The following is a 27339-nucleotide window of genomic DNA, read 5'->3' on the forward strand; positions in this document are numbered from 1 at the left end:
GTTATCAGCCGCAGGCGGCCAAAGTGGGGCCCACTCTTATCTTGTGTTACGCTTATTATCACCTTTACATAGTAAAACATTGTGCTTGTTTAAACAAAAAGAACAACAAAAAAAAGAGAGAAAGAGAGAGATATGTGTGGTGTTCTTTTTTTATTTGTAACTGGCTTTACAAAATTATGCTTTAATAAATTATTGAAAATGGTCCTATATTTACCGTGATCTTTGTGTACTTATTTTTGAACAGAGTGGAAGTTTTTCAGGGAGCTGTGCATGTGCTGGCACTAGGGCTCCAAACCTCTTTGCCTTTGGATGTCCTGTTCGTTTCATGAAGTTTATCATCTAATTTGTTGAAACAAAATATGGAAGCTTTAGAAGAGCTGAGGAGCTGGGGAGCTAAGCTGCCCAACAACATCTAGCTCATGAAGTCCTCTACAACAATTAGCTGTTATGTGTTAGCATTTGTTATAGAGTCACTTTCCTACTGTGGGAGGCCAACACAGAGCTTGGGAATGAATGGATTAAACGAAACAGGTGTAAAAAGGTATGATCCATCAGGAAAAAAGCTAATGTTTTAACTGTGACTTTTTAAAAATATACTTTTTGTGTGTGTCAAAGCAGCTATTTTTGTAAACTCCGTTTATTCAGCGCATAGTTTAAATGACGTATATCGAAATGCACTGCGCTCTGCCAACGCCTTTCCCTCTTTTGTCTGTTTGGGTGCGTAAAGAGAGCGTGCGTCAGGATTTTGCTTTTGGTTCCTTCCCAGCAAGTTCACTTCTCAGGTTTCAGACTTCTGTCGGAGCAGCCGAGGCATTTCCTCCTTTTGCGCTTACACTGTCTTCTAAAATCTTCTGAAACATAAAAAATTGGAGGAGAATCTGAGTCTACGCTCTTGGATGATGGGTTTACGGATATTATTGGCTGTTCTTCTCTTTGGTTTCGGCCTGGCGAGCGTTTTCGCCGATTCGTCCACACCTGAGAACGGTAGGAAAGGAATCGGTGAATGTGGGGGCTGAGGAATTAGTTAAGCTGAAAATCTTTGTTTTTTGTTTTTGATCAGATGTAGCTGCCTTCTAATTCATTATTATTATTATTATTGTTTTTAGTAGTATTGTTGTTTTTATCTTTATAGCTACGCGCAGGTTGCTCAAAACCCCGAATGTGAGTCTTTTATCTGTTCAGTAAAGTCACAACAGTTTTAAGGGCTATTATATTCATAAAGCATTGTTTCATAAGCCTTGAACTGAGGAGAAAAGCACCCAAACATCTAGAATTAAAATGTCATTGTTTGCATTTTCTACACTGAAACTATTTATTATAAAATATATTAGATAACCTTACGTACCGGCCACATTTAAGCTTAAAAGGAATAAAAACACAACTTTGTTGGTAGAATTGTGTCTGTGTAAGATTCCTGTCTCTGAAAACTGTTGAAACCTCTCAACAGGAACAAGGAGTCTCTTTTTCAGCCCCTGGGGTGCTTGATTGTTTCAGAGCAGAGACTAAGAGAAACTGTGGCACACAAATATGAGACATTGTTTCTCCATTTTACAGATGCATGGCTTCACTCGCACAAACCCGGCTGTTGTTCTGTGTATGTCTGCTGATAATAACATGACTGGTTCCACAGGCTGTGTAGTTGCTGTACTTAGTCGCCATGGAAAATGTCCCAGGAGGATTACCAGTAGTTACAAAAACCAGAGTGGGCACATGCCAGGCCTTTTTAAATCTGCTCCTCATGGTGCTTTCATTTAAACTCGACAAGTTTTGCAGTCATGTTTGCCTTGACGTTTGAGGCAAAATGTTTCCACCTTGCCCATTATGTCCTTTAACTCGATTGTATTAACTTCTTTGACTTACAGTGTGTGAGTTGAAAAACGGGACAAGCTGTGAGGAATGTCTGAAAAATGTGACGGTAAGTTCGCTGAGAGAGCGTTTTATTTCTGCTTGGCTGATTTCTTTTTTGGGTTAACAGAGTTTCTGTGTGTGTGCATGGTCAGAATAGATGTCTCCTCCTCCAACCCAGACCTGTTTGACTGGTTTGAGAAGTAACTGATCTCATGAATTCTCACCCTGCTCCTTTTTTAGGCTGTGTGTGCCTATCACACACAGCCTAAAAAAGGTAATTTCCTGTAATTAGCCTGCATACCTCCTTTTTTGTTTTTCTGTTTAACTAATAGGGACATTGTGCACATTTTTTTAAACAGTGCTTGTGGTGCATCACAACAAAGTCATGTGTAACATATCCAGTGAGAACCATCCTCCCACCCCATGCGCTCTGCCCTCTGAATGATGCACGATGGGGACTCTGCTGGAGTAAGAAAACACACACACACAAGCTGATCACATTGATAACATTTAGTTAATTGAATTAAAGTCGTTAAATATGCTGTCCAGTACACTGTCCGACTGAAGCTTATTTGCTGATTTTCTTTCTTTTTTTCTCTGTGTGTTAGTGATAATTAATAAACGATATTCTTGTATAAGACAAAAATACTTACATGTCCCTGAAGTTGAGAAATTACTGTGTTGCATCAGTCCAATCATGATAAAAAATTGGAAAATTAAAAATTACTCCAAAGAAGGAGCTCAGGTTAAATGAAAAATACAAGAAAGTCAAGTGCTTTATGGATTAAAATCTAAATGTGATACTATACTAGGAGGTTAAACCTAAAATGAAGGCATGTATTGTGGTATGAGGTAGCAAAGAACTTCTGCGTCTGTCCTTGTGGCAGCTGAGCTGAAACAGATGTTAGATGAGGTGTTAATTAAGTGGTGCAGAGAGGATCTATAGCCACAGTCATTTGGCTGACCTCAGCATCAAAATGCAACAGCAACAATTAATTCCCTTTACGCATAACATGGACTCATTCCCACAGCTAGCACTTCAGTGTTCCAGATAAAATGTCTGGGATTGTGCAATCCCTTCACATAACACATCTTACTAAAGTCCTGAAGCCAGGTACAGTCACACTGTGTGCACAGTGTTTTGCTGCTACTCCAACACTCACTGTGTTCCCTCTGCTCTTAATCAGCTCACTGAACTAATCCATGTTATTGGGCAGCCACATACATTCCCCATGATGCTGGCTGTAACAGCTTCGTCTCCATCATTTTCCTCATAGGTCCCCCAGGTTTACAGGCCTCGCTCCGGGCAGTAGAGCCCCTTTCTGCAACTTGCTGAAATTGTAGTGATACGAAAAACCACTAGTAGGCTTGTTAGGCTATTTCACCTCCACATAAACTACAAGGAGCAAGAAAAATCCACTTTAGTAGGTTATGAAATAATTTCAAAATAAATAAATTGGAACAAGAGCTACTGCAACAGGCTCCCAATCAGCACCGTGCCAAGGATAAATAAAAACTAAATAGTTATATTTAAAGGCTCTTTCTCTTAAAAAAACTATTTTTTTTCCTAAAAAAACCCCCAAAACTTACAAATAGAGATTAAAAGATCCTGCATCTTCATAATTCTTATTTTTTTCCACAAATGAAGATTGGAACAGTTTATCCTGATTTGCTGTAGATGAAAGTTTCACTAAATCACTAGAGTGGAAAAACAAAAAACCCCTCCATGTTTGTGGATTTTGCGTCTGGGGTTGTTTGTTTTGAATAAGTGCTTCAGCGTGTAGATACGTTTTAGACAATAGCGGGATGGGGGAAAGCCCTATCCTGTTTCACCGTGACAGCCTCTCCCTGTACAAAGCGTGCTATCCAATAGTTTGGTAGTAAAATAGGAACCCATTCATGTTAACATTCATTTTGTCCACATGCTTTTGTACTATTACATCTTTAAAATCTTGATGCAGAACTTTTTACAGAAGTACATTTGCATATTAAACATTACATTAAAATTGTCTTTGATCCTTGTTATTTTTATCAGTGAGTCAAAAAACATTAACGTTTTATTCAGTACATCTGTAGAATGATTTGGTTTGAGAAGAGGAAATTAAACGCAACCTAATGAAGGAGGAAGAACAAGAATTTTCTATCTGGAAGATAAATTTGTGATTTCTGAATGACATTGTCACTCTGGTTCTGTCTGCAGTGAACTTCCAGATCTTGATAATCACCTTGTCAGTGGTTGGTGGCATTCTTATCATTGCCTTTTTGGTCTGTCTGTTCTGCTGCTGCAAGTGTGAGAACATCGGGTAAGTGTAATGTGAGCTCTGGTTGACAAAACCCTCTCATTCCAGCCAGTGTGATGCTGGTAGAATACATTGTAGCAATTATATTATTAGTTGTGTGCAACAGGTTAAGATATGTACTGACTACCCATCAAGTCCTTCAATTAAATGATTATGTTACACGTAAGCAATCCTGAAAATGGGAGTGTTTCCGTTTATGCGTGAGCGTGAAGTAGCACAAAGGCAGTCTGCAGGCAGTCAGGTACTGCCCGTCTACCTGCAGAGAGTGTTTATTGTGGATTGGGGCTGTGTCAAAAACATGTGACACATCCAGTCTGTGGGCTACTCTTGCTTCTGCTGTTGTTGGTTCATGAGCCAGCCACAGAGAAAAGTGAAATTATAACTACAAAGAGCTGAAGTGAAACTGTTTAAAATCAGTGAAATGTGTCTACTGTGGAGCCTGTCTGTGCTTTTCATGGCATATTTTTATTCTTTGATTTACTCTTTTCTCATTCTTCTCCTGTTCTTGCTGGACTCTGTTGTCACTCTTTAACTCGACCCCCTTGTCAAGCAATTGGCAGTTGACTGATTCATAGGTCATCCACATCTGGCACCATTTTTGACTTTCAGATGCTGTTTTATTAAGTTAAGGCTGAACTAAAGTTGATTCAGTTCAGAAAAGTGTGGTAATTTAAAAAAAAAAAAAAAAGAAGTTTTCTACGTTTGCAGGGTTCAACCCCATCTTAAACTCACAACATTTGCCCACATTTATTCACACTAGGAATGCCACTAAATTGCTTTTCTTTAAACATACCTTGCGATGATTGCTTTCTTATGAGTTTGTTAGTAATAATCAGCAATCTTTTCCTTCTACTACATAAATCTAACACTGGTCTTGTTTTTTCAGATCTAGCAGGTCTGAGGCCAAGATGCAGCGGCAGGCCAATAAGCTGAGAACCAAGCAGGACGAAAGGTGGCAATATCATGTTTTGTTTTGTAATACTGTTTCACCCCCTATGACTGGTTGGTCTCTGTATTTGATACATCCATAGCTATAACTTAACAAAACGTGGCTTTAAAGAATTGGTGGACTCTAAATTGCTGCCTAAATCTCTAGTTTATATAATTAAAATTCAAAAATCATGAGAAAAAACAAAACTACAGTTCAGCACCATGTCTTTATGACCAAGTTTCTTCCTATAGAACAGCATCTCTCTCAGCTAACATTAAATATTTGCTATAAACACATACAAATTGGAGTTATTTCTCTATACTTTACATGTATTTCCTCTAAACAACAATTATACATTTTGGGCTTTTATTGGTTCTGTAATAGTTGCACTAGGTGCGACACACCGGCTACCTTTTGCATTGATAGCTATGATTAGCATCGCTTTCTTTCAACACACACGAGGGGGAAAAATGCAGACGTCATACTGTTATCAGCCCAAACTGGTTTGTTTCCACGAGTCTGACATTCTGAAAAATCATTAGTCGTCGCCCTGTGACTTATGGAAGAATGTTTTGTCTTTACAGGAGGGCGGAGATGAAGCAGAGACACCAGGAAATCAGGCAGAAATATGGTAAGCTTTTCTCTTTGTTAGTCTGTGTGTGTCAGCAATCGGCTACCTATACAGCATCTAAATTATGACTTACTCTACAAAACAAAATGTGGCTCTTTTTACACCTGTAATGTCATTTAGTAGATATGAGAGCGCGTGATTAAGAAAGTTGATTCTGTATTGTGCTACCAGTATGAGGCACTTTGCCCAGTTTAGCATAACTGCTGGGGAGGGGAAAAAAGAGCTTGTCTGACTGTGTCCATAAGGTCCAGAGAGTTCAGAGCTATACTATTTAAATGTCTCTTTTCTACTAATGAAATTCAGATGTTTATGGATATGGAACTGGCTACTGCAAGAAATTCAGAGAAAGCATCAGATTATGTCCTCCAGGTTTTCTTTGAGTGGAAATCACCCCAGTGGGCAACACATAACACTATGTTAACTTTGCAGGCCTGCTATAATATGAATGATTTTCAAAAGACACCAATGAGTAATTACTTCTGCACTGGCACTCGCATAGTATCAGGGTTAATTGAGCAGAAAAGATAGACACAGTCGCAAGACTTGTTCCAGTTCATCCTGCAAGAGCACCTCCTGGAGTCTGATCCATGGAGGCCCAACCTACAACCTAAATGTTCCTGCTAAGGTCCTTGTAATGTTATGGCTGATGGGTGTATACCATAAAGCTAAATATAAAAGTTTAAGAGAGGCTGGTAAGTTTTTATTTAGCTATGATACAATACAGTGCGAGGCTAGCCATTTACTCCTGTCCGTGCTAAGCTACGTTCACCGTAATCTGGCATTGACTTCATAGTTACCATTTTGCGTGAATATATCAAACGATTTATTTAAATCAGGGCAACTCTTACTGATTGTTTAATGTTTTCCAGGTCTAAGTGGACAAAACCCATACTCCAGATTTTCTTGAAATGGATTTGTCAACTGAGATTATTAACTGCGGACAGAGGACATCCATGAGCTGTCTTGAAGTGACATGATTGGAGAATTGTTGTAATTGATATAAAAAATCAAATGTAAGAAAAGTAGTTTAAATAGATCAGGGTCATTTGGTCAATGAAGCTTTCAAAGAATCCTACATTTACTGAAATGACCCAAGAGGCTGGAACCAAATGCTAGAAGAGATATGTAGTGTTGGTATTTTTCCAAACACTTGTCATTTATCCTGTGACTCAAGATACTAATCTGCTAATCTACTATTTATTTGGGTATTTAGTCTAATGGTACTGAATGGAAGGAGTCCAGTCTGGCTGCTGGAATATTCTTTCCTTTAGCTTCTGTTGTAATTGTACATTTTCACATTGTTTTTGCTGCTGAGATTTTACTTTTATCTTGTTTTAAATGTTTTTTCCCCATTCTGAAATCTAATTACTGTGTTACTGCTGCTGTTTCCTACTGTTGACAACGAATTTTAAACCAATCACATTTGCAGAATATATTCTGAATATATGAGGTCAAAATGAACATAATGAAAGAACTTAAATAAAAGATTTCAGACTGATCCCTAATTCTGATAGTAACACTGTTTATGTTTATTTCCCATTGAGCTTTCATGTTAACCTACCTTTATAAAATACTGTATGTTTTGTACAGTTTATCAATAAATCAAACATTTGATTAAAAGATGTGTTATTCCTTAAAAGAAAAAAAAAATCAATGATCTTCAGTTGTAGTCAGAAGATTACGTATGCTCACCACGAGTTACGACTTTGTACCACATATACATATGGTATACATAGACCCACACTATTTGTTTAAATCTGCCTTGGTAAGTTGCACGTCAATCAGACACTTTTATCCATCAACAAGCTTCTGGCATATTTCTGGATAGATTTTTTTAACACTCATGGCAGAATTCCTTTAACTTGGTTTCAAGACACTCTTAAGCATTGTTGCCCGATTTTCAGTATGATCGAGGTTGAAGCTCTAGGAAGGCCATGGAGTGGGGGGGTCATTGCCCTGTTGGAGCACGAAGGAGGAGGTCTACCTCAAAACAAACACAAACAAATGCTAAAATAAAACCATATTTCAAAACATGAAAAACTATGAACTTATCGACTACTTAAATCAAGTGAAATAAAATGTAAAATAAAAAAACAACGAAGAGGCACAGAGGACCTGATGTACTGGCAAAGTCTGGATCTTTAATTAGGCTGACCAGGTATTCCACTTTTTAATGGTATCTGCAAAGCACTTGTATCCCTTGCCCCATTGTTTTATGTATTTTATACCAAATCTGTTTGTCTGCAAACTCCACCAACATGCAGTCAAACTTGATGGTGATATACCAACAAGCTAAAACCACCAATTTTTTTAGCATTTATGTTATGAATACTGTGCAAAAGTCTCTAGCCACTCCTGCTTTCTTTATATTTTTCTTCCAAGGAAAATGGGTTCACTGTTAGTCTGTTGCTAGGCAATATGATGACCTCATGACATCTGATATAGATAAGAACTTTTGGGGCCCTGAGTCGTGCCTGTGTGTTATCAAACTCCTGATTGAGTAGAAGTTCACAGACGAACACACACACACAGATTTGTTGCAGGCATGTGCAGTTAAGGTCATTGAGTACATTCTTCTTCACTAGTACGGTTACTTCAACGCCAATGCCTTCTCCTTTGTAGATGAGAGACGCATGGTTTTCATTGACAAGCAGCAGACGCATCTAGTAAACGTAGAGCGGGCGCAAAAAATGACGTACCGGCAGAGCGCAGCAGAGGGCCAGCAGAAAAATTCGCTCCAGCCAGCGGTCAGTGCAGCGCATGTCGCTCCTTGTGTCAAGGGGCCTTGAGAGGGTCACATCACCACAATGCCTAGAAAAAGGAAAGGCTCTTGCCGCAGCAGTAAGGATGCCATGCGGAAGAAGAAAATCAGGGCCACTGAATCTCAGCATCAAAGAGAATCTAGACTGGAAAACGCCAGATTAGCAGAAGCTGCACGAAGACAGCGAGAAACCAGCGAAGAGAGACAGCGTCGTTTAGAAAACGCCAGAGTATCCCAAGCTTCGCGGAGACGGCGCGAGAGCAGCGAAAAAAGACGACTTCGCCTGGAAAATGCCAGACTGGCCCAGGCTTCGCGGAGACAGCGCGAAACCAGCGAAGAAAGGCAGCGTCGATTGTACCATGCCCGGTCGGCTCAAGCTTCGCGCAGACAGCGGGAAACCAGTTTGGAAAGGCTGCAACGTCTGCAAAATGACCGCCTGGCTAAGGCTTCCAGAAGACGGCGTGAAACCAGCTTGGAGAGGGAGCATCGCCTGGAAAATAAGCGGCGGGGGCAAGCTTCACGGAGATTGCACGAAACCAGCGAAGAGAGACGGCATCGCTTAGAAAATGACAGATTGGCTCATGCATCACGAAGACAGCGAGAAACCAGCGAGGAAAGACGGCTTCGGCTGCAAAATGCCAGACTGGCTCAAGCTTCACGGAGGCAGCGAGAAACCAGCGAGGAAAGGCAGCGTCGATTGTACCATGCCCGGTCTGCTCAAGCTTTGCGCAGACTGAGAGAAACCAGTTCGGAGAGGGAGCATCGCCTACAAAATAATCGACTGGCTCAGGCTTCACGGAGACTGCGCGAAACCAGTGAGGAAAAGGTGCATCGCTTGGACCATGACCGGTCCGCACAAGCTTTGCGCAGACTGCGAGAAACCAGCGTGGACAGAGAAAGGCCGTCAGAAAACGACAGACCATGGCGCCGTGAACATTATAGACTGCAAGTGCTCAATGCTTCCCGAAAGACAAATGGACTCGGCTTTCCAGCACCTGTGTGGAATTTTCACGAGTCTGCTTTTGAGGAGGGACAGGTGCATTCTGAATTACCATCACTGTACACAGTGAACATCCAGAGTTTTGTCTGCGTCTGATTATGGTGACAGTGTTTATATGTATGCTTCTCCGTCTCCCCAGAAGCCTCTTGATCCTGTGTATCACACTTACTCACCGTTGTATCTTATATGAAGGAGTGGGATTTATTTATTTAGAAGGCTGAAAGACATTTTAGCTGCACCTCCCATTCACACTGGTCTTGGAGAAACTGGATTTGAATACCTTGCTGCCTATGAAATGAGCTACAAAGAAAACAAAAATTGTGAAACTGCATTTTTTGATTTCATGTTAAGTGTCTGTCTGGATTTTTCTCCTGGTGGTGTCATGGTTCTGTTTGTTTGTTTGTCTGTTTGTTAGCAATCTTGACTCCACAGTTTTCAAGGTATCATTTTCATATTTTGTGTGATGGTATGCCAGTAACAGCCGGAGCTGATTTAATTTACAAGAAAATCAGGTCAAGGTTATGCCAAAATCAATAAAATCTTTATATTGCTCTTCATATTACCTTATTTTTTTTAATGGATTGTCTTTACAAAAATATGCAAGCCTAGGTTAGCTAAGCATTTGACCTTGACCTTCATTGTCAGCACGCAAAGGTAAAGTTGACCCAGAAAAGTTTTTCAAAAAAACAATATCGAGTAATATATCATATAAAAGGCCATTGAGAGCTGTACAACCTACCACCCCACCCCGGCCCTCCCCCAAATACCATGCCCTACAGTGTTACAGTGACAGCATAAAGATTTGCAAAATCACGCACTGAAAATGAAAATATTTTTAAATCTCAAGGTTTTTTAGCTTATAGAAGCCAGAAATTTTAGTCAGTTGTGTTGCAATCATATAGGTAAAGATAATAAAACAGACTATTTTAGTATTCAATGCTTCAAGGTCATAGGTCAAAGGTCAGGCATTATGTCTTTATAAAAGCAGGCTGAGGTTGCTGCACTGTAATAAAAGCAGGCTGATGTCAGCATGTTATAATAAAAACATCATAAAACATCTATTTTTTTTAGTATAGTAAAAAAAAGTATAGTCCTTGCCCTTCAGGGTGAGTTGCACTCTCCGAATGCTCTTGTTTTTTCAATTCGACATCACAATGACACCATAAAGTCACAAAGTCACAGACTGCACGAATTTAACTTAAACTTAACTTTGACTTAAAATCTCTTTTTCTGCTTATAGAAGCCAAAGATTTCAGTTAATTCTGCTCCAGTCATATGGGTAAAAATAATCAAATACACCACTGTAATGTGGTATTTATGTTTGGTATATATTTTAGAATATCTTCAAGGCCATAGGTTAAAGTTCAGGGTCACACAAATTAGGAAAAAGCTTTAGTTTCCATTGGATCATCTCCTTAAAGTGATATATTAGTCATTGGGGGATATAAGCACTTTCTTTGTTTGAGCTCTTTAAAACATTATTTTTTCAGTACAAGATTATATAACTTCAAAACGCAAAAACACAAAAAGATTAATATACTACACTAGATTTATTACACTAGATTTTGTGAGTGCTCTTGTATGTTTTAGGGGATTTTTTGGTACTCCTTTCCCTCTTGAAAAAGATCTCCATCGCAGTGAGACTACCTGTAACTAAAGGACTTATTAGTAACACATATATACCAAGTAAGTGGGTTAAAGTAAGGCCATGATTTTGCTGTCAAAAGGGACAATTACACTGTAGCATGGGCATGCACTAGTTGACTCAATGTCCCACATATTAGTCAGCACAGCTCATAAAGAAATGTGAACTATGGATGCATCAGTACTGATGCCAAACAAGATAAGCAGAGAAAATGAGATGAAATGAGAGTTAAAGGTTAGACCATAAAATAAACTTCAGTTTCTATTTATCTGTGTTGTATTTAGTCAAAGGAGCTTGCAAAGAAAAGCGTCTGGACTTCTTTAAGTTAGTTGAAGACGTTTCACCTCTCATCCGAGAAGCTTCTTCAGTTCTAAGGTCAAATGGTGGAGAGTCCCAGATATAAACCTAGTGGGAGCAACCCCCCACGGAGGGACAAAAGGACCCCCTGATGATCCTCTAATCGCCTGAGCCAAGGTGTGAAACTGGGTGTGGGTCCCAATCAACCAGAGTTTCGGGTGAGTTTAGAGGATCATCAGTGGGTCCTTTTGTCCCTCTGTGGGGGGACGCTCCCACTAGGTTTATATCTGGGACTCTCCACCATTTGACCTTAGAACTGAAGAAGCTTCTCGGATGAGAGGTGAAACGTCTTCAACTAACTTAAAGAAGTCCAGACGCTTTTCTTTGCAAGCTCCTTTGACTACGATGACCTGGATGACTGAGAACCTTCACAGACACTGTGTTGTATTTACTTTGCCAGGAAGCTGGGAACCAATGCCAAACCAGTGAGGGACTTGCATAGTTTTTATGTTTTTAATGTTAAACATATAAAAATTTGCTATACCAACGTTACCAGTACTTCCCACATTGCCCCACACATTGCCCCTTTCTTTAATCAAATCAAATCAAATCACTTTTATTGTCACATCACATGTGCAGGTACATTGGTACAGCACATGTGAGTGAAATTCTTGTGTGCGAGCTTCACAAGCAACAGAGTTGTGCAAAATACAATAATGTAAACAAGCAAAATACAAGAATGGCTACATCTGAAACTAATAAATATATGTGCAATATATAATAGTATATGCATTTCTGGATGTGTATACTAAATATTTTTCTACGTGTGTGTGTGTGTGTGTACACATATTTTACAAATTAAATAGAGTAAACAATAAATAAAATATATAAAAATATACAGAGTTGAGACATGTGCAAAACAGTGGCATTACTGTACAGTATGGAGTGCATAATGTTAAAGTTCCAGTAGTGAAGCTGAGGTGTCTATGACGTGTTCAGCAGTCTGATGGCCTGGTGGAAGAAGCTGTCTCTCAGTCTGCTGGTACGGGACCGGATGCTGCAGAACCTCCTTCCTGATGGAAGTAGTCTGAACAGTTTATGGCTGGGGTGACTGGAGTCCTTGATGATCCTCCTCGCTTTCCTCAGGCACCGCTTCCTGTAGATGTCTTGGAGGGAGGGAAGCTCACCTCCAATTATCCGTTCAGAGCACCGCACTACTCGCTGGAGAGCTTTGCAGTTGTAGGCGGTGCTGTTGCCATACCAGGTGGTGATGCATCCAGTGAGGATGCTCTCAATGGCACAGTGATAGAAGGTCCTGAGGATGCGGGGGCTCATGCCGAATCTTTTCAGTCTCCTGAGAAAGAAGAGGCGCTGCTGCGCCTTCTTCACTGTTTTGTTTGTGTGTACTGACCATGTAAGATCCTCAGCCAGATGTACACCAAGGAACCGGAAGCTGCTCACTCTCTCCACAGCAGCGCCGCTGATGGTGATGGGGGTGTGTACTTCTCTGCACCTCCGGAAGTCCACTATCAACTCCTTTGTCTTTGCGACGTTGAGGGTGAGATGGTTGTCTTGACACCAGTGGGTCAGGGCGCTGACCTCCTCCCTGTAAGCCGTCTCATCACCATTGGTGATAAGACCCACCACTGTAGTGTCGTCCGCAAACTTCACAATGATGTTGGAGCTGTTAGTGGCTGTGCAGTCGTAGGTGTAGAGTGAGTATAGGAGAGGGCTCAGTACACACCCCTGTGGAGCACCAGTGTTCAGTGTGATGGGGGATGAGGTGATGCTGCCCAGTCTGACCACTTGGCGTCTGTCAGACAGGAAGCTAAGGATCCAGCTGCAGAGGGAGCTGCTCAGTCCTAGATCCTGCAGTTTCCTGTCCAGCTTCGAGGGAACGATGGTATTGAATGCTGAGCTGTAATCTACAAACAGCATTCTCACATACGTGTCTCTCTTCTCCAGGTGTGACAGGGCAGTGTGTAGTGTCAGGGCTATGGCATCATCAGTATTATTTTGGATTTTATCTAATCCACGCAGTGTCAAAAGTACACATACAGGCTCAAGTGTATACACTATATTGCTAATAGTCTTCACTTGCTGCCTTCACACATATGAACACAAGTTACATTCTTAATCCATAGGGTTTAATATGATGTCTGCTCACCTTTTGGAAAGAAGAAACTACCAGTTGCATTCAAACATGATCACTAACAAAAAGTAAACAGGCCTTCACCTTGTTAAACTGATAGATATTGTAGAACATTGAATAGCACTTATTAAGGGAATTAAGTGATTTGATGTCTATATTTGAGTCTGTATTTCTGCTTTTGACCCTGTGTGGATTGAAGAAAATCCCAAATAAATTCAAAGTTGTGCATCAGATTGATACATACTGTAAATTAATCATTCCTGACTGGAAAAAGAACAGTTCAAAGAAATTATTAAAAGCCCCAAATTATCATGACTTTCATGCCCATAATGAGTGTATAAGAACTTCTGACCACTACTGTATTTCTGAACTTCTTAAAACATATAATTAAATTAAAAGAGTCAAAGTATTATTAAAAATGACAATAATAATACACTAGGATATTTAAACATTAAAGAGCTTAACCAATTCTGAAGTCTGGTCTAAACTAAACTAAGATGGAAACAAAACATTTTAAATGAATGGAAATTAAACTACAGAACTTCAATAGCTACCACTTACAGGTGGCTCGTTATTTGGTTTAATTTGTGCGCACAATAAGAGATTTTCATATAGATTCCTCGCGTGATCGAGTTTTTTTTGCATAGACGCGCGCTCCCGCGATTTGGCAACCACGTGGTGTTTTAAGGGCCAATGGCTTATTTGCAGCAACGGTCTGAAGCGCGCACCCGTTAGCAGGGCAGAGGAGAGGACAGAAAGCGGCAGAAAGACAAATAAAGCCGAACTAGCAGATTATTCTGTAAACTGCAACGCGAAATCCTGCCGAGATGTCAGAGGAAAAGCCAAAGGTAATATATAGAGGTTTATATAACTGCTTGCTTGTTATGATGGCTGAGGCGAGCTCCTGCGAAACCGTCGCTTATATGTGCAATCTAAAAATGGCCTGGTTTGCACGTTTCTCTAAATCGGCGCAGTGTTTGTTTCGCAAATGAATGAGTACCCGCACATTCATATGTGCGTCTATATGCGCTCACACAGCTCACTGTAGGTGAGTTTGGGAGGGATGTTGTCCCGCTAATTGGGGTCTAAAAGGTTGGGAGCAGGAATGTCAATTACACCATGATTGTTATTTGCGGATTTTTTTCTTTGTCGAAACGGGACCACGCTATGTCCGCAACGCCGCAAATGCCGCAACTGCAGCAGTGGCAGAAGAGCGCAAATGGAGGTGACGCACCGCCTTAAAAACTGATGTGACTATGGTATTCTGGTAGTTTTTATTTTATTTGTTTTAATTTTTTCGTTGTGCTGCTTGTTGTACCACAATACTTCATAACAAAACTGCTAGCAGCGTTAGCCGGTAGCTAAACTCGCCAGTGGTTCTGAGCCTAGCCCGGAGCTAATGATGCTAACGTTAGCGCCTGTGAGTGCCTTGTGTGAACGCATATGGTAGCATGTCTGTGTTATTGAGCTCCAATGTACGTTTTGTTTTAATCAAAGCATCAACTGAATAGTATGGCAGTAATTCAACACAAGTCACATCTGTGTTTTGTGACACGGCTGTTAAAATTGTGGGATTATATACCTATTAGTTTACTTTCTGTATGTCTGAGCTAGCAAGGCTAACAGTATTGTGGATGTCGCTTTAAAGAAAACGTATACGTACTATCCATTACTGTGGTTGCTAATCCATTTGTTTATCAAGTGTTAAACCATTGTGTTTCTACAGGAAGGAGTAAAGACTGAGAATGACCACATCAACCTCAAGGTTGCAGGGCAGGATGGGTCGGTGGTTCAGTTTAAAATAAAAAGGCACACACCTCTCAGTAAACTAATGAAGGCATACTGTGAACGACAGGTAAGCTGCTGTAAGTTCTTAAGCAGCATGATTACATGCACACTTAACTTTGCTGTTCTTTTAACGGAAAGGCGGCATCTTCATCTGCAGGGTCTCTCAATAAGGCAGATCAGGTTCAGGTTTGATGGCCAGCCGATCAATGAGACGGATACGCCTGCACAGGTATGATTATTATGCACTTGTAACCATTATTGAAACACATTCAGTTTCTTTAAGATTACAGCGCACTTGTCCCCTAAATAAATTGAATATGTTTGCAATACTGTAAAATAATTAATATATGGAACATCTTTTTCTCAGCTGGAAATGGAAGATGAAGACACCATAGATGTTTTCCAGCAGCAGACAGGCGGCCATTGCTAAGCCCTACCCACCTCATTGACGGCCACCCTCAGACAACGCCCTCAACCATCTCACTGTCCATCCCTTCCCCACCACTCCCCTCATATTATTATTATTATTATTATTATTATTATTATTCTTTCAGTTTAAAGATGTCTGTCATGGTTTTCGTCAGGTGTTGGCGGGGGGCCTCGTTGGCTGTTTATGTGCTGTCTCAGTCAGGACTGAACTTTTGTGTGTCAACAGTCTCTCTGCTGGCCAATCAGGACACAGATTTCCTTCTGGCACCGCTGGCTGTGATTGGACCAACAACTCATCACAGCTGTTCCTGGTTTGTCACTGCTTTTGGTTCACTGTGCAGTGAAAGCTTAGAATCCAGTAGTTTGTCACTGTTTTCATCCATCAGGGTTGAATGCGAGGCTCTGCAAGTGTTTTGTCCAGGGGTCACTGTCAGTGGGCATAAAAATGGTTTGAAGTGGAAGCACTATCTGAACATAATACACACATGCTTCCCATTTCACATTGCTTTTCTGTGTGTTTGTTGTCTGAATGGTGACTCGTTTTTTTGTTTGTTTTTGTTTTGTTAAATGAATTTTAATTCTTTGCATTTTAGGTGCTTCTGCAATGTTTCTTTTCTTTTGTAAATGTTAATTTTAGTTTTTTCGTCTGTTATTTTAAACATTAACACCCATGGGGCATATGGTCGACATTTTTTTCCCCCTCCTGTACAGCAGTATCAGAATGGGTGTTAGATAAATGTTGTGGGACTTGGACCAATACTCCAAAAACAGAACGTCTGCTTCATATTTGACGTGCTTCTCTTTAAAAAGCCAACTTCAAGGTGAAAACTGTCACATTTAAAGGCATTTATATTGCATCAGTGTTTGCTTCCTCTTAGATGGCTACTCAGTGAGTGACTGTGGGTGTCTGCGGTACAGATGGATATATGCTTATGCAGAAATGCTTGTTTCAGGGGAAAGAATTCATCTATATCACAGAAGTGCATCCACGGTGTAAGCTGGTCGGCGTTTGATTGTGTAAAGAATCTCTTGGTGCAAAATACATAACATTTTTCTTTTTGGTTCTGTTTTTTTCCAAAGTGGGCTAGTGACCGGTCCTTGTGATGATCTCAAAAGCAGGTCTGCTTGTTGTAGAGGGTGGACTGTGAGTGGGAATAACTGAAAGGTTCCTGAATGTTTTTTGTTTTTTTTTAGGTCAGGTGTCTCATCCCCTGTATTGCCCTAGCACAAGTAGGCCAACGGGAACACTTGAGTTTTAGATGTGCTTTGAAGAGGAGCAGGTTCAAGTTTGAGCAAGGGTATCCAGCAAAAGTTGGACTGTCTTTGCTAAAAGACACCAATGACACTTTTCACTACTGTGCCAGCTGCTGAGATGCTGTCTGCTTGTGTGTTGTTACAGTGGCAGTCTTTCAAGTGGTGATGAGCGTCTTTCACTATTTTTACATTCTGGAGAGTGAAGCATGCAGTTCGTTTCATATCAGGAGGTCAGCCATTGGAGTTTGGGAGACAAGTGTTCTGTACCTACAGGGCCCCGTTCTTCGTATGTGGGTAACCAAATTATCTTTGAATGTAAATAGTCTGAAATGAGCTAGGATTTCTTTTTTTCCCCTTTCCTCCCCCCAGTTCAGCCACAGTTCATTAAGCTCAAATCCTGAAAAGAAAAACCCAGCTTTTTTGAAGTTAGTTGGATTCAAGTTATTAGAAAAGGTTGCACCTTTCAAAGTTAAAAACACACTGCAACAAAATGAAATGTAGGTTTTAATACGTGCTTTAAAAACTGTCTGAACACTTTCAGCTACTACAGTAAATGTTTTTCATCTTTTATATGAATAGTTAAGAGTTGGTGCCAGTACTGAGAAATGAAACCTTATTTCCTTGCACAGCCATCAGTAAGCATCTGTCAATATTGTATTGCACAGAGAAATGTTGAGTGTTTGTGCGACATGCATCTGCACAAGCCAGTCAGCAATCATGATTCCAGCTTTCGTCACACAAAGTAAGAGCACACTTTACGATGCCAACAAGCAGCCTTCCGCTCGCATTTCAAGAACCCAGTGAGCTGGACAAAGGTCAGCTGAGCTAAACTGTAAAGTACGAAGAACGGGGACCAGGTCTTGTCATGTTATGTTTTCTCTACTGATTTGTACATTATTTGTGGTCTTTTACTACTGTATACAATAAATATAGTTTGGTACTCAGATTTGATGTCAAGTTTTTGTTTTTGTGTTTGACCAGCTAATCTGTTTGTTTTAAAGAACATAACTTAAAGCCCCTTTTCTGTCTCCAGGGAAGGGAGGGGTAAAATTTGGGTACCCAGATGCACACAGATGGGAGCTAAGGATCCAAAAGCACCGAAAACCTGCTTTCTAATGTGCAAAAGTAACCATTAGGTGGCACCACTGGTCCATACCAATACCATGTCTTGGGTTTGCTAAAGCTTTGCTTTCATAAAAACATGAAAGTAGTGGGAAAAACCGTAAACTTAGCTGAAGTGTGTTTCAGAAAATGAGGTTCTGAAGTGGTCCTCAAGCACACTTCTTCATGTAGTAGACAAAAGATGACTAAATTTAGATAAATGAGTTAAAAAAGGACAAACACTGATTATCATCTAAAACTTCACCATCGTCTTTATTACCCAGGTCCAAATTTAGAACGTGGCATCTCATCTGATAGTCTGTGTGAATACTTGCATTCAGTATAACCGGAACAGTGATAAGATTAATCATAGCGGCCGATGAGTCAAACCAGGAATAAGGAAAATCAGGCACCGGTGGACAATCTGCATCTGCTTTTCTTCATCTAAACGGGTTCAGGGGTGTAACTGCTGTTCCTGGCAGTAAGAGAGATTGATGAATGGATAAAGGAAAATATACTGGTATGTATTTTGCATCCTTGATATTTGTGGCGTCCATAATCTTAATGTGGGTGGAAGAAGAAAGACTGTGTCATTTGCCTTGTGTCATTTGCCTTGTAAATGTGCCGGATGGTTCTGAGAGATCTGACACAAGCAGACATGCCGCTGTTCCTCATGAGCACCTGGTGACCATCAAAATAAGATTAAACAGACTTGAGGAAATCAATGAATGTCGAGTTTGAGTGGCACTGAACATCCTCTGTAGGAGACTGTACACTTTCAGGTACTCCACTGTGACTGACTTGGCCCACCCAGGTTGACATACATGCAAATATGTATTAATTGCAAAAACTATCTGACCAAGCTGCTCTTAGTACTTTCTCCATTACAGTCTTTGCTTATGTTAATACTATTTTGCTAATTCAAAACATATATGTGGTTCAGCATACTATTTAGCTTTACTATCTTGAAACATAATTACTTTTTCAATACTTGCAGAGCTTTCAGGAAGCATCTAGATGTCCTGAACATACACTAAAGTGCGATCACAACTAATATAGTAAAAGCTCGGCTTGGATGCACTGCTTGACCAAAGCTCGTGCAAGTGTTGTTGTTTTCTTTTGATTGCCTTTTAATAATAACAATAAAAAAAGCCCTTTAATCAATCATTTTTCATGTGATCACATTCAGATATTGTGCCTGTCTGCTTGTCTGTGAGCGTACACGTATACATTAACAAAGGGGTGCAGCTCACCCCTCTGGCAGGTCTGTGTCATCAGATTTGTGGTTGAGTGTGGATGACTGACAGGGTGCTTAGTGATTTGCATGAGTCCGGAGTTTAAAAGGAGCTGCAGGTGCAGGTTTTTCCACACTTATGAATGGATCTCTCCAAGCGCGGATGCTCTGGGACTTCCTACTCCTAACATCAATCTTAGGTTACCAGTGTGACTTTAATGATTGTCACCCGAATTTCTTCATAGACATTTTTTTGTTTGGAGCTGGAATTCTTAGCAGGCTCAATATGAAGTGTACACAGCTTTCTGGTGTGTGTTGTCATTTAGGATAGGCAAAGAAATACCTTCAGTATGGAGACATTCCTACCAACTGGAAACTGAAACAAACCGATTTTCTGCAATGTCAACGCTGATATTTATGCCGTTCCTTCTCCTGGGGTTAAGAGTAACTGAGACAGCCACAGAAACATGGAGGCAATGTACAGGTATTATTCAATTTTTATTCTATTTTATCTCTTCCAGTCTCAGCTGAGTTCAGCACATGTAATGTTTAGTTAATTATTATACAGCGAATGGCTTACTGTTTCATCTAAAACCCAGGAAGCCCCTCTAGCTAAAATACTTTTTGGTAATTCCAGCTGTCTGCATCTGCCTACAGTACAGTAGGAGTGCTTCTCTGTGTGGACGTGCATGCCACTTTAACCTAAATGAACATCCATAAACAAGTACAGACATTGGGTGTGGTTGGGATTCCACAACAATCCCGTACACATTGAAATATTAGGACGTACACAGCGCATGTTTACGTGATGTCTCATCAGTGTGGGAGTATTATTATTTTTCTGTTATCGTTGCTTAGGAAAGAGTATCTTTTTAAAAAAAATAATTAAATAACAAACCCACTGAAGTCTCATAAAACCCCACCACTACCTAGGGCTGTTTCTCACACTCCAGGGTGTGGTGGTGGCAGTAGTACTGGGACATTGAGGAATTTATTAGTTTCCTGTGGATCCTGACCTTTTTGACTCGTGTCCCTTTAAAACAAACCTCTGGTTTTGAAGATGCTCTACCACACTCAGCACTTAAGGTATATAGAGTAAGTAATCCTGCTGGTGCACTAATCATTTCAGCTCAAACTTTATATGCTCTTAGGTATTTTTCTTTCTTCTTTTTTTTTTTTTTACAATAAAGCATCAAATCACACTTTTCATTGCAAAACCTAAAGTTATTAAATTATTCTAATGTACTGAAGTTGAGTGAAAGTGTGAAGTACGGTGAATAGATTACTTCTACTGCAGCCTGAGAGCGATTTTGTTTAAATCCACTTTAAAAACTTTCAGCTTTTATTCTTTTCTAACCCATTAATCATCCCAGGAATTCTGCAGTGTTACTTTCGCAACACGAGGAAGTTTAAAGTTTGGCCATAAAACTCACTGCCATAGTCTTTATTTGCATATTTTGTTCAGGTTCGCTTCCCCTGGATCTTCTATCTTTTGTCCTTGAGAGGGACCCATCCAAACTTGTGCCGGGGGTGCACATGAAGCAGGCCGGCGGGGTGAGGGGGATTCATTTCTCAAGCCCTGATACCGCACTGAGCTTTCCCTCCTCCCAGATTCTGGTGAACTGTGACCTCTTCCCCAAGGAATTCTCCATCGTTCTGACATTAAAAGTCTCCGACAGTGCACCCAAGGTGAGCATCTGACTGAAACGCCTCGGTACTAATGACTGCAGGGGTGTGAAAATAGGAATATGTTGCAAGTAATAACAGTTGATTACTTAAGTAAAATAATAGATGCCACCACTCCACCCTGCTTTGCTTGAGGAGATGTTGTGTGTTACATAAATAGAAAGACTGTGTCTCTGCAAACCCAAAACACAGAATAGATTTGACAGAAATTCCTGTTACAGTGTCATATTAACCCTGACAGAAAGATGAATGCATACGCTGCTAAACTTGACACAGATGTCGGTATTGCTCATATTTACTGCCTATTGATTTATTTGCAATTAAACTTACATGCAAGTCTGTTCTTCTAGTGCAATTTAGTGTTTCAAATTGCAACATAGTTCATTACCCATCACCTAAAAAACTCCATTCTTGATTAAAAAGCGTATGCACTTTGTTAGCATCGTCCGCTGCCAAATTCAGTGTGTCTGGGCTTCCTTCTTGTTTTTCCAAACAGGGGAATGAATATGTGTTTTCTCTGATGGGGCCGAAAGGACGACCAGTGGATCAGAACAAAGAGGAGAACGATGGAGGCAGCAGCTTGAAAAGCAATAAAGAGTCAAGTATCACCGGAGAAGAGCAACACAGTCAGAAGACAAGAGTCAAAAGTGATGGGCGCCTCATTCTTGGACTTAAATTCTCGGGAAAGCGTCTGCACTTCCTTTATAAAGGTCACAGAGGGGTTGTAGAGCACTGGGTGTTTCGAGGCACCCAGCTGGCTGACAGCCAGTGGCACACTCTTGTTTTAGCCATTGGTAGTCATCACGTGAAGCTCACAGTGGATTGCAGCTCACCAGTGGAAATGTAAGCTCAGTTTCTCTCCCCTCTTTCTCTTCTCTGTTCTCTGGGTGGATACGTCTGTTTCCCACTTTACTCTGTTCCCTCCGATTTTGCCTTGAGGCGCAGTAGATCCTTCACCACAATAAAATGGTCCTGCTCAAAATCTGCGTATGCCCTGCAGCCATATCACAGTAGCCTGACAGTGTGTGATAGATGGTTTTTTAGTGGAAATTCCCTCTGGCACGCCGAAAGGAGGAATATCAACACCCACACAGCACTTGTACATGTAATACAGTTCATGTCTCACACTGAGTCCTAGAATGAGAAGAACAGAGTGAACTACTTTAATTATAGAGAATTTAGTTCATTTACAGAAGAAAAACAACTTACTCCACCTATTAGAAATAATTATGTATATCTTTTATGGCAAACAGCATTCCCTCCAGGCCTTTCCCTTCAGACCTCAACATTCAGGGATCCAGATTCCACATTGGTAGTCGGGGGCTGTGGAAGGGCTTGTTTTCAGTAAGATGCCTTTCTTTATTTCAGACTATAATAAGATTTGTAAAGGATATGCCATGAACTCGGAAATGATTACCTCTTCTGTGACCACATATCCAGGGTCTACTGCGACAGCTGGTTTTGGTGCCAGGTTCAGATGCTACCCATCAGATCTGCCCCTCTTCTGACCCCCAGCTAGCAGCTCTGTCAGTACCACCACTGTTTTTAGACCTGCCAGCCACAGGAGCAGAAGATGATAGACATGGGAATACCTATGGTAATTTGCATATGCATGTATTTTTACTCAGTATAAATAAGACATTGCATGTTTGCTTGCCTCTTTGATTGCTTTCTGGTTTTTAATATGTCAGAAACTGAAGCTAGAGTGTCTGTGGGCTTGGAGAAGTCATGCTCGGAGCAGCTACAGGGCCAGCTGTGGTTTAATCCCCTCAAAAAGGGCCTCTACCTCTGTGACGGTACAGTTTGGATCACTGTGTTAGAAGGTGAGACTCCAACTAACACTGTTTCTGTTCTTGTTTCTATGAAATAAAATCACATAAACCATTCATTTTCATTAACACAGATCGCAAAAGGCTGGACTATGTGCTGGAACATCAGGTGCTCACCACCAGCTCAGAGACCCACGACATAGAGGTATTTATCCACCATTTGCTGTGAAACTTACTTAGGTCTTATTGTCTGATACTTTATTGTCTGATACTTTTGTTTCACTTTCATTTGGGATTTCCTGTACATAAACCCGCTGTGAAAAAAAAATCCAATCTCCAGCTGTTCCAGGTACCTGGTATGGGTCTGATGGCTGCTATGGCTCATCGGTCGGCATCTGGCTCTGCTGTGTATCTCTGGACTAAAACAGGTTTCCAACTCTATCAGAATATCAGCACCAACGGAGCCCTGGCTTGGAGGCATTTCAGCATGGGCAATAAGGTGTGACAAGTTAGTGGAAAAATCACACTTTAATCCTACTAAAAGCTTTAAACCTATACTCTTTCTCTTTTGTTGTTTTTAATGTAGATATATCTGGTGGTGTCTAATTCTGGGGGAGACAGGCGATTTAACAAAGACTCACAGGCGGACTTTTCTGTGATTTACAAGTGGAGCAAAAGGAGAAAAAGATTTGTGCAGTTCCAGACTCTGCAGACGCACTGTGCCCGAGACTGGGAGGCATTTAATATAGATGGACATACATATCTTGCTGTCGCTAATCATAGACAAGGTAATATAAATATATACCTATACTACCCGTTAACTTCCACAGTGTCTGGCATGGCATCTTTTGCTTGTTTGGCTTTTAGGTGACAAGAATCACACTATAGACAGTGTGATATACAGGTGGAACAGATTATCAAAGTCTTTTGAGGTCCACCAGATGCTCCAGACTTCAGGGGCGTACGACTGGGAGTTCTTCACTGTCGGACCTTACTATTTCCTGGTGGTCGCCAATGCTTTTGATGGCGTGACCACTTCTTTAGACTCTGTCATCTACGTTTGGGTGAATGGAAACTTCCAGGTGTTCCAGAAAATTAAGGTTTGTGATAAGAATAATGTAAAATGGTAAATGGTAAATGGGCTGCATTTATATAGCGCTTTTACTAGTCCCTAAGGACCCCAAAGCACTCTACACAACCAGTCATCTACCCATTCAAACACACATTCACACACTGGTGATGGCAAGCTACATTGTAGCCACAGCCACCCTGGGGCGCACTGAAAGTAGCTCAAATAGACTAAAAATATTTTCCTATCAGCTGTTTGCTGCTTCGCTACAAACCCCTCAAAACTCTGAGTGGGTTTGAGGACGGCATGGTTTCCACTCCATGGCAGGAAGTCATCTTCTGACCATTTGGGCTTTGGTTTCTCCTGATGAGATCTGTATCTGATGATTATGAAAAACTACCTTAAAAAATAGAGTATGTGGTTTGCTATGATTTGCTTGAGCGATAACGGTGCTTTGACGTGTTACTGATAGTGAATGGTATATTTGAATCAAACCACATCTGATGTGAGAGTGTTGACACATTAATAGTCTCGAGAGAAAACAGGAGGAATTGTGTAATTAAGGGGAACGCCCCATGCGAGATGTGAGGATGTACATGAACACCTCAGGGCTGCTGGTAATTAATTAACTGAAATAATAAAGAAAATGGGGCAGAAAACATATTTATCACATAATTTTAGTCATGTTGGCTCTTTGATTTCACAGAGGCAAAGTGAGTCTGTTAGCTCAAAATAATTTTAGCCCATTGGCTACATTTAATATTATCAATTTGGATCTCACCTATCCAGATCTTTCATTTACGTTGAATTAAAAGAAGGACAAGTTCACTCTGAAAATGCTCACATTTAATGAACCATCTATCTACAAACTGATGAAAGGCTTGACATGTCTTCAGAGAAAAGGTGGACCATATATCTTTGCTTTTTTTGTTTATTGGCATATGCTTTAATTATAGAGAGTCGTAAATCCAAAAGCATCGGCACGCCTCCTTAAGTATCTTCAGTTTTGGATGGCGCGCCATAGGTAATGTCTTCGTGACTCTGGCTTGGATAAATCTATCATGGGGTGAGCCATTTTTAATGGCTTATAATATTTCCTGGAACAAAGTAAATGAAAAGTCCAAGTCATATTTTAAGCTGTCCAGTGGATGTCAAAAGAATGTCCCAACAAGTTCACCCCGAGATTGGAGCATTGGAGCAAGACTGTGCATTGTTCAGAGAAATAAAAAAAAAAACAACCCAAGAGTTACATTTCTGATTCAGACACAGCACAACTAGAAAAAGACTGAACAAGTATGGCTTGAGTGGAAACGTTGCTAGGAAAGACTCTTCTCTTAAAAAATAACATGGCATCACGGATTAAGTTTGCAAAGTCGCATTTGAACAAACCACAAGATCTCTTGAAGAATATCCGTTGGAAAGATGAGACCAAAGTGCAGATATCTGACCATAGTGCACAAAATCAGACACAGGTTATCAGCACAAACACCTCATAGCAGCTGTCAAGCACAGTGGTTGAGGAGGGATGATTTGGGCTTGTTTTGCAGCCAGAAGGTCTGGGTAACTCCTCTGTATACCAAAGTATTGTAGCCACAAATGCGAGGCCATCTGTTTTGGCTGAAACTGGATCCTGCATGTATCAGCAGTTTCATCTAGCACTGTAAAATATAATAGCAGCAGAACTCTTCTCATCAGCAGCAATATGCAACTTACTTAACTTCTGTGTGCCACGAGTTTCCCATTTGAAGGCTAAAGTATTTGATTTATTGATTGTTTCTTTTAGACGTTCTGTGCCACAGACTGGGAAATGTTCCAGATTGACAGCAGAGTTTTTTTGGTTGTTGCCAATGGACACAGACTCCATGGTAATGGACCGAGTCAGTACACCATTAACTCCACTATCTATGAACTGGACATGAGTGCACAGCTGTTTGTCCGCTTCCAGGACATTGTCACCTACAGGTATAGATGTTCAATCACCAGATAATACTTACCAGGTGTACACACGCTCAGAAACATTTTCTTGATGCGTCTGCTGTCATTTTATCTGTTCATTATCTCCACATACCTTCCTCTTTCTTTCCAGTGCAGTGGATTGGGAGTTCTTCAGCCTTGGGCAGGAATATTTTCTGGTTGTTGCTAACTCCTTCAATGGAGAATCCTACTCTCTCAACAGCATTCTCTACAGGTATTCAACTTGTCAACAGCACCCCTCCCAATGTGAAATAAGTCCACCTTATTGCCTTTTGGTATCCGCCTTGAAACCATCTCAAACATCACACACACACAATTCTAATATTGATTTATTATCTTACCGTGAGAGCAGATGGAAATACTGCACTAATGGGATTCATCTTTTCTGTTTTGCTTTTAGGTGGCAGGGATATGAAGGATTCGTTCCTGTTCATTGGCTGCCAACGATCGGGTGCAGTGACTGGGAATTTTTCAGCGCTAAAGGAGAATCATATTTAATCTACTCCAGTGCCAAGGCACCGCTCTCCAAAGTGTTCATGCTGAAAACCTACTAGACAAACAAACAAAAAAAGTGTGGCTTTGTGTCCTGCATCTGTGTAATTGTACACAATCTATCATGTATGAAAATAATTTGCAAAAGGTCATTTAAAAAGGTCATTTAATGGTTACATTAATTATTGAAATTTTATTGACTTTTTAAATTATTGTCTGCTCAGAAATTCCCTCAGGGTGTTGGCTGGGGTACCTTTGCAGTGATCAGCCCTGCATACAGTCACCCTCCACACAGTGATATGTTAACCACTGATGTACCTCATTTTAAGACAAAAAAAATCACATGGACCAAAGAAAGTCTGTTTTTAATATATATTTGTGTGTATCGTGTGACAAAACTTAATACAAATTTCTATATACTCTCTCTCTCTGTAAGAGCATTGTGATTTAATATTATTTTGTTTACTAACTGTAATATGTTTTCTTAAATAGAAAAGTGTATTGTTTGTTGTTATATTTTGCCTCTGGCTGCATGAATTGTATATGAAAAGTGATAGTAAATTATTGAAATTTAAATAAACTATAATTATTGTGTTTATGTATGGAATAAGAGTTGTTTATACCAACAGATAATGTTTAATATTTGAATGATGATTTATTGAAGTTTTTTTTGTAGCTAATCATTTATTTGGTACAGTTTTCCTTAGACAAATAATTACCCATTGAGCTCTGACACTCACAAGATGTTGGTCTATAAAAGACTACAAATCACATAATACATGCTTAACCTCAAAGCATAGACTTGCCGGAATTGTAGTTTTTACACAAAATTATTTTGCTATAATCAAAACGTAGATATGAAACGTGGGCTTTATCCATACCTGTATCATAAAATTACATAAAATCGCAGAAATTAAACTGGTTAATTATGGAAAAGAGCTTCAGTTACTTTCACTGTTGTGTGCGCATTAACCAAGC

General features: G+C 40.3%; 3 protein-coding genes across 4 annotated transcripts; all 3 read left to right on the top strand.

Annotated features, from left to right (window-relative positions):
• Window positions 1–727: 727 nt before the first annotated feature.
• On the top strand, window positions 728–7330 carry pttg1ipa (PTTG1 interacting protein a). Its single transcript, XM_080871058.1, has 7 exons — window positions 728–984; window positions 1863–1915; window positions 2208–2316; window positions 4049–4151; window positions 5035–5100; window positions 5664–5710; window positions 6580–7330. Exons 1-7 carry the CDS (start codon window positions 897–899, stop codon window positions 6615–6617), a joined length of 504 nt encoding a protein of 167 aa, XP_080727184.1. The 5' UTR covers window positions 728–896; the 3' UTR covers window positions 6618–7330.
• Window positions 7331–14255: 6925 nt separating this feature from the next.
• sumo3a (small ubiquitin like modifier 3a) lies at window positions 14256–17982 on the top strand. 2 transcript variants are annotated; one of them, XM_080871683.1, is made up of 4 exons: window positions 14256–14413; window positions 15292–15420; window positions 15511–15582; window positions 15721–17982. In XM_080871683.1, the coding sequence occupies exons 1-4, from the start codon at window positions 14393–14395 to the stop codon at window positions 15781–15783; spliced, it is 285 nt and encodes a 94-aa protein (XP_080727809.1). In that variant the 5' UTR covers window positions 14256–14392; the 3' UTR covers window positions 15784–17982. The 2 variants fall into 2 exon arrangements, with proteins under 2 accessions (XP_080727809.1, XP_080727808.1); XM_080871682.1 differs by having other exon boundaries at window positions 15292–15582.
• Window positions 17983–19523: 1541 nt separating this feature from the next.
• LOC308389535 (thrombospondin-type laminin G domain and EAR repeat-containing protein-like) lies at window positions 19524–26884 on the top strand. Its single transcript, XM_080870991.1, has 13 exons — window positions 19524–19855; window positions 20837–21060; window positions 21554–21900; window positions 22311–22401; window positions 22498–22654; window positions 22749–22880; window positions 22961–23031; window positions 23167–23325; window positions 23413–23614; window positions 23694–23926; window positions 25679–25857; window positions 25982–26083; window positions 26270–26884. The coding sequence occupies exons 1-13, from the start codon at window positions 19771–19773 to the stop codon at window positions 26421–26423; spliced, it is 2136 nt and encodes a 711-aa protein (XP_080727117.1). The 5' UTR covers window positions 19524–19770; the 3' UTR covers window positions 26424–26884.
• Window positions 26885–27339: the final 455 nt, after the last annotated feature.

The sequence above is a fragment of the Rhamphochromis sp. 'chilingali' genome (assembly GCF_963969265.1).
Source record: "Rhamphochromis sp. 'chilingali' genome assembly, chromosome: 21".
NCBI lineage: Eukaryota > Metazoa > Chordata > Actinopteri > Cichliformes > Cichlidae > Rhamphochromis > Rhamphochromis sp. 'chilingali'.

Coding starts and splice junctions, on each gene's coding strand:
- pttg1ipa (XM_080871058.1), top strand. CDS start 897: ATGATGGGTTTACGGATATTATTGGCTGTTCTTCTCTTTGGTTTCGGC. Junction 1,916..2,207: donor AATGTCTGAAAAATGTGACG/GTAAGTTCGCTG, acceptor TTTTTTAAACAG/TGCTTGTGGTGCATCACAAC. Junction 2,317..4,048: donor ACGATGGGGACTCTGCTGGA/GTAAGAAAACAC, acceptor TTCTGTCTGCAG/TGAACTTCCAGATCTTGATA.
- sumo3a (XM_080871682.1), top strand. CDS start 14,393: ATGTCAGAGGAAAAGCCAAAG. Junction 14,414..15,291: donor TGTCAGAGGAAAAGCCAAAG/GTAATATATAGA, acceptor GTGTTTCTACAG/GAAGGAGTAAAGACTGAGAA. Junction 15,583..15,720: donor AGACGGATACGCCTGCACAG/GTATGATTATTA, acceptor TCTTTTTCTCAG/CTGGAAATGGAAGATGAAGA.
- LOC308389535 (XM_080870991.1), top strand. CDS start 19,771: ATGTCAACGCTGATATTTATGCCGTTCCTTCTCCTGGGGTTAAGAGTA. Junction 22,881..22,960: donor TTGGATCACTGTGTTAGAAG/GTGAGACTCCAA, acceptor TCATTAACACAG/ATCGCAAAAGGCTGGACTAT. Junction 23,326..23,412: donor ATTTCAGCATGGGCAATAAG/GTGTGACAAGTT, acceptor TTTTTAATGTAG/ATATATCTGGTGGTGTCTAA.